The sequence below is a fragment of the Mucor velutinosus genome (assembly GCF_035048745.1).
Source record: "Mucor velutinosus strain NIH1002 chromosome Unknown tig00001577, whole genome shotgun sequence".
Taxonomy (NCBI): Eukaryota; Fungi; Mucoromycota; class Mucoromycetes; order Mucorales; family Mucoraceae; genus Mucor; species Mucor velutinosus.
The window spans coordinates 329,468-338,684 of NW_027041934.1; the positions used below are offsets into that span (position 1 = coordinate 329,468).

The 9,217-nt window shown below is 37.8% G+C and overlaps 3 protein-coding genes across 3 annotated transcripts; 1 reads left to right on the forward strand and 2 right to left on the reverse strand.

The window, feature by feature from the left end:
• Nucleotides 1–36: 36 nt before the first annotated feature.
• Nucleotides 37–1,166, reverse strand: ATC70_013549 (uncharacterized protein; the record flags this gene model as incomplete). The annotated part of the gene is made up of 3 exons (XM_064832713.1): nucleotides 37–620; nucleotides 689–914; nucleotides 972–1,166. 3 exons carry the CDS (start codon nucleotides 1,164–1,166, stop codon nucleotides 37–39), a joined length of 1,005 nt encoding a protein of 334 aa, XP_064675592.1.
• A 3,704-nt stretch (nucleotides 1,167–4,870) lies between these two features.
• Nucleotides 4,871–5,266, reverse strand: ATC70_013550 (uncharacterized protein; the record flags this gene model as incomplete). Its single annotated transcript, XM_064832714.1, has 1 exon — nucleotides 4,871–5,266. The coding sequence occupies one exon, from the start codon at nucleotides 5,264–5,266 to the stop codon at nucleotides 4,871–4,873; it is 396 nt and encodes a 131-aa protein (XP_064675593.1).
• A 2,195-nt stretch (nucleotides 5,267–7,461) lies between these two features.
• Nucleotides 7,462–8,874, forward strand: ATC70_013551 (uncharacterized protein; the record flags this gene model as incomplete). Its single annotated transcript, XM_064832715.1, has 3 exons — nucleotides 7,462–7,989; nucleotides 8,059–8,468; nucleotides 8,535–8,874. 3 exons carry the CDS (start codon nucleotides 7,462–7,464, stop codon nucleotides 8,872–8,874), a joined length of 1,278 nt encoding a protein of 425 aa, XP_064675594.1.
• Nucleotides 8,875–9,217: the final 343 nt, after the last annotated feature.

A 9,217-nucleotide genomic window follows, 5' to 3' on the forward strand; every position in this document is an offset into this window, starting at 1 on the left:
TATAAACACTATAACGCTCTAGGATGATGCTTGTTTCTAGTCGGTTTTGCCAGAGTCGATCCAGTTTTGATGAATTCGCACCAGTTCGGGGATGATTTCACTTTCAATTTCAATACCATTTTCCATCTGTTGTGGTGTGAGTGATAGCACTTTCTCACTGTGTTGAGTAATAAATGTCACTGTTTGCTTGCGGGTCTTGAGCATGTTGCCAATGACAACCTGATGGCCATAGCGAGTGAGTGCTTGTCTGGCTTTAGGAACGAGCAAGTTGTTATCGGTTTCAAGCTTGAATGACACAATCAGCCCCTTGGTTGCCCAGTTACTGACGAGTGGCTTCAAGAATTTGGGCACTTGATCCAAGGTCAATGTCAAACCACCATCACGGGATTGAATCTTGTGCTCTGCCATTTTTTGTGATGGAATAAAGAAATCGCTGACAGCTGCAGCAAGGTAATACATGGCCCTTGTCTCCAAACGAGCTAATATTCTTGATCCTAATTGAAGCTTGAATAAATATTCAGGAAGTGTAACAAAATCAAGCATCAAGATTCGATTGTTGTCCTTGGCTTGGTTGTATTTCGTCAAAAGTTTATGCATCTTGGTAGCATATTGTGCAAGAACTATACAGAATCCTCAACTTAGTATCCCTCCCCCTCCTCCTTCAAATACTCACAGAGTGATAAAATACCTTGCACTGAGCCATTTTCTTTGGGCTCTAGATAGTCCAAAAATCCCATATTTGAGTGTGTATAATGACGGTTGTAAGGCTGAATACTGTTTTGACGATGCATGAACACCACGGCATATCCTGCTTCCAAGAAATACTCGGCAGAAGTAGCGCCACGGGTGCCATTGCTAAAGTTGTCAATAAAACGAACCGTCTGGTTTTCCAGAGGCACTGTAGTTCCACCACTCTATCAGAAGACATATTTAACAAGAGCTCATAACAGACAAATACCAATTAGACTTACGGTGATGAATACAACTTTGCTTCCAAGCTCCTTGTGATAGTCAACGAACGCGTTTAATTTTGATTCGAACTCTGGTAAATCGGCAGGAGGTTCATTTATTTGAAAGTAGACATCGGGATCAATGACACCTTGACCATTGTCCAGAATGGGCTCATCTGAGCCAGTGTTGGTGATGGGAACAGTGATTGAAGCCATTTTTCTTTATTTATAGTAGTATTGCAGGAAAGAGTGATGAGGGTATTGATGCCGATTCTTTCTCTTTTTCAATTCCCAGTGTTTGCATTCAAGATTTGTAATAAGATTGTCATTATCCGCCCAGTCACGGGTTTGAAGTGAAAGAATCTGATGCTAAGTTGTATCCAGAGGATTAAATCTCTACAAATGCATTCGTACAACTTTGTTTCGAGTCGTTATATGGCATAATGTCACGCACATAATCAACCGCATAAGACGTTTCGATACTATTGCGGAGGATCAGGCAGCATTTACAATTGCACTCATATTGTAGATCATCTTTTTAAAGGTGAAGAATCTCTTGCTGATCATGACACGATCACATATACTTTTACCAAAGCAAATCAGGTTTGGGCTTTTACAAACGTATGGATAGCTTTGTGAAATCAAGTTCAATTCTTACTGCTCTGAATACTTGATGTTGTATTTTAAGCCTTTCAGATATCCTGCTTTGAAAGTTTCAATCATGGACAACTCACCGAACCTTGAAAAAGTCACCAGGCCCCCATTAAGATATGAGCTTCATGTTATTTCTGGAAATGAAGAAAAGAGTCAAGCTTGATAATTACATGTCGTCCTTTGGATGACTCACCAGTCATTTAAATGAGAGTGCACTTGCTCTGGTCTTGATGGATCTAAACGCTCAAGCGCCAAGAGCTGGAGGTACAATATTGAGTAATGCTAGAATCAATATCTTGATGACAGAACTGACTAATCTCTTGAAAACTGTCAAAAAACGTAAAACTATCTTATCAAATATCAGTCTAATATCTTAGACCAATGCACTTAAAATTGGTATCATTGAATTCTTTAAGTTCTCATTAAGTTTACTTTAGCAAGAAGACAGTGTTACCATCAGAATCGCATATTTGGAAGTCGAACGATTCCAGATACCCACGGATCCTGATTCAGAGCAGCATGAAATCTGGGCTATTCATATTTAAAATACTGCTGTTTTAGCGGGTGGCTCAAATGGTACGCCAAATATGCTACCTTTATCAAATATAGCCTTTAAATTAAGTAGCAGATCGACATTGGTGCAAATTCATGCTATTTAAATCTATTAGTAAAGCGCTCAAATGTATAAAAAACAACTATTTGAACATACTAAAGTAAAGATGCATACTTATCTCGCACATCGTCGAGTGAATGAATCACTCTTGATCACAGTAGTAGTGAATTCAATCACACTCATGATGGTCGTAATAAGGGACGCTATCTTTGTCCAAACAAAATCAAGCCAACAAAAAACATATTCAAATATGATAACTATGCCCTAATGCCGTAGTGACACAGTACTATAGATAAATGGCTTTACACTTCAATAACAAACATCACACCTTAAACTGTCAAGGCTACATCAAATCATGTTGAGGCAATAGCTCATCCAAGACCACCAAAAATACTCAAAGCGACACTTATGGCTAGCGCTCTTGCATTAATTACTACGTTAAATCAAACATCAACAGCATTTGCCAGATATCACCGTAGCAGCAGCACCTATTGCTTTCTATCATCAATCACCCTACAAGCCAGTTACATACGTACATAACTACTCTTCTTTTTTTTTTGCTCAATTCCAGGATCTTCAGTTCACTCTATACACAAATAAACTACAGCTGATTTCTATTGTATTTTATTATTGACATATTTGATTTGTCGAATCCATTAAAACTGGCTTCACTGCACGTAATATGTTACTGTACCAATACGGCTTTCCTCACATATTGAATTTATTAATGAAAATCCTTCGCATAAAACTGTGTGATGAATACTTGCATCTTGTCTTACTTTTGAATAAAGAAAAATATAAATCGGATCTATTTTGATACTCTTTTTATTACAAATACAAAATTATAATACATGACAGTGTGGAATTTGAGGCTTTATAGACTAAAATTCACGGAAAAAAAGAATAAAAAAAAACAGTAATGTCAACTTGATAAAGGTATATTTTATTATCAAACTGACAGGTGTAAAGTAAACTGAAGTCTCTCTACTGGCCAGGTAGATGATCCTTCTTATATACTATAACAATGGATAAAAGTTCTATTAATCAGATTGACAAATAAGTCAACTCAGATCAACTAATGTCTAATCATGCTAAAAGACAACTCCAGCAAGCTAATAATCATGATTTAGCTTTGCCTGGATGAATAATTAGACTCTCATCCAAAGTGCCCTGATCTATCCTTTCTATAAGGATAATTAATATCGATCTAGTAGCATGTATCCGATAGGTACAATCTCCTTAGTCTATATCAATAGTACATATCTGAGTGTATATCGCTGAGCATACATCTTTAGCATGTATCTGAATATATGGCATGTCTATAGCATATCGTATGCATGTCTATAGCATGTCTCATATATAGCACAAGTCTGTAGTACATAAAGTATCTGTAGCTATTATCACGGATATAAGCATGTGTCTTATAGCGTGGATCATAAAGTGCACATCTGAAGCAACAAGCTCGTATTGCATTAATCTTGGTGCTTATCCAGATATGGCAAACATCCGTAGTCTATGCCGGAATACAAGTATAAGTCTATAGCGCCATCCATGTCCGTGGTGCCATCTATAGCCTATATCTTATATAGTATGAATCTTATAGTACTAGCGTATCTGAAGTCCATAATATCTTCTTATAGTATAAATCGATATCGTACATCTAATCCAGTGTACATACAGTTTATATCTAAATCTGGTAACTGGATGAACTGTCGGAATGCAGATCATAGTAGATGTATTCCGCAAGCGTAATAGACTTACTCTTCTGGCAATGCAACCGACTACCCCCTTCGTTTTAGGTCGAATTCTGCTCAAATCTAGTCATTTTCAAGCACGAATAACTCATGCCACAAAGCGTTTTGAGGGCTTGGAATAGTACCACACGCCTCCTTTTGGCCACGCTTTACTTCCTGATGCTTTATCTCAAATTTCTTTGGGTCATTGCAAATCCATGAAAATTCGCATATTTTTCATGTGTATTAGCAAGGGAAAATTCTTGAAAACCAAACGATCGCGTTTTTCACCTCAAAAAATGAAGACTTTTCTTATGATACATATCAGATCAAATTGATCGTAAAGATGGAATGCAACAGTGGAAACCCTTTCTATGAGGCTTGTATATGCTAAATTTTGACATATTCACAGAAAACCTGTTTTCATATTTTTGAAAATTGCTCATTATTTTCAGTCTAAAAACTAAATGTAACCAGCATCATTCGATGCGCTTTTAATGACTCTTTATAAACGCAATAGAAAGTAAAGTATAACAATGACAATTTTCATAGTCAAATTTAGCAAAAACGTTTAAAGGATGTCAGATCAATCCAAATTTGAACACAAAAATGACAACTGCACAAACCCAAATTTGAGTGCCGCAGCGACAGCTGCTGTGGCAGAAGACTGAGGCCAAATTTACTAGCCGTGACGTCGGATAGGACGCCCTCTCATTTTTCTATATCCCGTTTTTTTTTTCCTTTTGCAAAACGCGTTTAGTATCAAACCATGTTGGTTTGGAAACCGTTTGAATGATAATAACACTCCAACTTCTGATCACACTGCCTTGTATTGCTAAAAGAACTTGACACTGCCTCTTTGAAGAGGGATTTAGTAGATACCATTCGATAAACGAGCACTGGAAGACGCAGAATCAGTACTAACTGAATTTGTTTGTTAGGTTTTGATAATTTTTTTTGCTTGTTTGACGTGGGTGCTGCTGCCATTCCGTTTCTGCTGTCTCTGCTGTCTGCTTCTTGGTCTTTGTCTGGTCTCTGCTGGTGCTGCTTGTTGTTTGGTCTTTGTCTGGTCTCTGGTGTCGTTTGTTCTCTGGTTTTTCCATGGTGCTGGTGTTGCTGCTGCTGTTGCTAATATGGTCTTCTCTGGTGTACTGTGTCTGGTGCATGCTTTTTCTCTGGTCTATATCTGGTGATTGCGTATCCTCTGGCCTATCTGTAGTGGTGGTAAGTGGTAAGTATCTTCTTTCTTCTGGTCGGAATGATATAAAACTTCTTTGAACGTTTGTATTATTGCTTCCTTTCTCGTGATAATGCATTTTATCATGATATTTACTTTGTTGCGCTTTCTTCTTCTTTCGCTGGTTACGTTGCCTCTGTGGCTTCACATGAGACAACGTTAGTCATTATGTTGCAGTGCAAATTTATACCACCATTGCTTTTGCAGTTTTGTGTGTTTGCGTTACTTTACATTCGACTATTACCATGCATTTTGCTCGTGTATGCAATTTTGTTGCAACAACGAGCTCTTTTGAGCATCTCTGATGTTGTACTTATACTTTTCTTTGAATCACTTTGTGTGAGTATCCATTTTTTGCCCATGTACTACCATACACCTATAGTAGTATGTTCTTTTATTCTTTCCTTTATTATTTTTATGTTTCTTTGAAGCATACCTTTTTTTTACGTTGTGTGGATGTGCCTATCCCTGAAGCTCAACAAGACTCTATCCGAGGCTAGGAGGTAGATAGGCTGTCTCCACTTGGTTATCACTACTTACTTTAGTGATGATTGAGAGTCTCAACGCCAGAATCTAAAGCTAGGTGGTGTAAGTAAGGCACGCTCTAGCACCTGGGGGAAGTTTGATGATAGCAGCAGCTATATTGCTATTATAGCGGCGCTTAAAATTTTGCCTCACATCAAAACAGGGGGAAACCCTCGCAAATTTTTTTTAGGTCAGCGGAGTTTTCAAGCAATCTGATTGGCTCAGGGATTGAAACAACGATGGGCTACAACTAATTGATTTCCTATTGATCTGTCATGTATTATAATTTTGTATTTGTAATAAACTAGTATCCAAATAGTCGCAACAATTACAATTCATCTTTATTCAAAAGTAATATGATGTGTAATAATTATTAGACTTGGCATCAGTCGTAGAATTTTATGTGAGTAAGGATGGCCAATTAAGTGTATTACATATGGAAATGTTAAATTCTAGTAGGTATTACTACTTCTACCGGACCAAGCATATGATTCTCCTCGATTACCCCTAGTGTCATTTTTGCTTGTGCCTTGTAAGTTTTGTCAAAAAGATATAGACAGGGTTATTCATACTTACGTAAAATGCCAAAAGCCATTTTGCTTGTAGAGTCTTCACATTTTTACATAATATGCGCACTTTTCTGCAATAGGCCTCTTAGAACTTTCAACAATGAGCAAATCCAGCTTCTAAAGTGAACCTGGTCAGTAGCGACATTATTGTGTCAGGGTAAGGCAAATTTTGTTCGTGATAACAGAGTGGAAATGGTTATTTGTCTGTCAAATGTCGTAACTGTTAAAATGACACTGGATCAAGAGTAAGCCTACTGTTTTGGATGTTACTTTAGGTGTTAGCAGAGGAAAACTAATATGTTGGCTATTGAACTTGCTATCACTTACATCTGTTGCATAGATGAAGCACTAGATCTCGCCAAAAATTTATATTTTTTGGATGAAGAATTTGAAAAATCATAACCTTTTCTTTACACAAACATTCTTGCTTAAATTCGCCTGATAGATTTGTCTGATTGCTTCATTCATTTTTGCTGTGTTGCAAGAAACTTCATCTAGGATATTTTGTTGTATTTGCTTGTATAATCATGACACAGATGCAGCTTTATTGCCATGCCTACACAACACAGAAATAGGCTTTTTTTGTATGATAGCGAAAATACTTTACTGTTGAAGCGTGCAACGAATAATCAAAGACACTGGACATGCTACATAGCTCGATTTTTAACTGACAAAAACTAGCAGAATTCAAAGAGTAATAACCTGTATTTATAATGCACATTACTCATGAGGTATTAGCGCTTTGATCATAAATGGCCATGTGGGAAAGTATACATTTACAAGGCTTTGTTCTTTACTTGAGAAAGATGCATTTGCGCAAGATGTCAATAAGCCAACACCTTCCAAGAAACACTCGTCCAATGTGGTATATGAAGCATAGCAAATGCTTGACCTATTCATCCCTCTTTCCTGCCTGATTTCGTTCCTTTTTTATTGAACGAAAAAGAGCTTAAAAATACCCTTTAGGCAACATTTTGGGGGACCAAAATGTAACCTACAGCTCGTGGTACCTTTGCAACTCCGGGTTCCTAGGGAAAAGAGTGATATTTTATATACCCAAGATGGATACCATGTGATAATTTAATCTTTATTAGTATTCTCTATTCTCTATTCTCTTCTCTCTTTCCTTCTTTCTCTCTACTTTTTTTTTCTCCTGCAACTTTTTATTCATCAACTGGAGATGTCGCTTCCTTGTCTGCCCAACAAGAAAAAGCAACAGCACCGACAATCATTCGTAGGCGATGAATTGCATGCATTTGATTTAACTTGGAGAAACTACATTCCATCAGCATCACAATTTTGCTGTTGCTTCAAGAGCAAAGGCATTCAATTAGAAGATGATGACCCATTGATCGATCCGCCTTACTACAATGATCAAACACTGTACAGAGGAGAAGCGCTTCAAAACTATTTGGATAATCCAAGAGACTGGGAATTTGAATCCGTTTTGGGAGGCCAGAACGACTTGCCTCAATTCGTAACCAGAAACCCATTTGGTACATCCAGTTTAAAAAAGAAGAAATCACATAAAAAGAAAAAGAGCCGACGGGAACGATCTGCTGTGATGGAGACAGATGCTGAGGAAGGCGATGTTACAGGATACAGCATTGCAGATCAGCATTACCTTGAGGAGTATTACAATGATGATGCTGAATTTCTCGGAGATGATCAAATTGCAAATTTAGCATACAATAGACATAGTAGCCAGGTATATAATTTATAGCAGCAGGAGAAAAATGTCTGATGATGAAATAATTGATGATACTATCATGAACAGGTGATGGATCAATATGGCGAAGAACTGTATCAAGGACATGTCCAAGGTCCAATTGAACAGGAAATGCAAGCACCACCACCCCCACGGGAATTTTATGCAGCTCGAACAATACCAAACATCAACTTTGATAGCTATGAAGACTACGAGGAAAGAGTAGTGCCAGTGCAACATCTGGAGCCATCCTCCTCTTCCTCAACACAGCAGAAGCCATTAGTATCTGTGGAGGCAGCACAAGCTTTATTGAGTGATAAATTGGATGATTTGACTGAGAAACTAGCTTTCATCAAGAACAACATTATACACATTCGACCTCAAGCATCCCAGCTAGAGACAAATGACACTCAAGATGCCGATGAGGAATGCGACAGAACAACTCTTCATACCTTGCATCATGAAGAGCCAAGAGAAAGGTAAAAGGTTATATGTCACTTTAAGCACATTACACTGTATCAGGTTATCTGATCCTTTTGTATTAGTCATTCTATTTCTGACCTCGACTCTGTTGCCTCTGAAGCATTAGATGTATATGAAAATACAGCCAACCACAACAACATGCACAGTCATTCAATCGCACACTCATCCATAGCCAGACGCTACTCATCTGGTGGTGAACTTCATATTCCATCTCTAGTGGATAATACCCCCTTCGTATCTGAACAACACCCATTCAGCTATTTCACAGACCAAAATAACTTGACACCAAGTTACTATCAAGATGATACCAACACGGACGACGAACCATCCAATGTAAATAATAATGATGGTGTCAATGTTCAAAGCGTCTTCAACATGGGTCGCAAATGGCTCGGCGTCTAACTTTTCATATCCATACTAGTATAATCAAAAAAGCCTCTATGTATTACCAATCAATAATCTTTTAACTATTCACATGTATCAATAAACTCAAACTTTCATAGGCTGCAGAGCATAGCCTGTGAAGAATCAATACTTCTTCGACTCGACCCAGTGCCGAGCTGGTTTTCCAATGTTAATGCGTTTGTATAAAACTTGCCATGTACATTTTGAAGGCCGGTGTTTTTGATTGCTTTTTCTTCTTTACCCATCATACCATTCTATCAGCATGGCCAACAAGAAAGCCACCGTTTTCGTATTGAATGTATCAAACTCTATGTCCAAGGATTTCTCTACTGCTTTGACT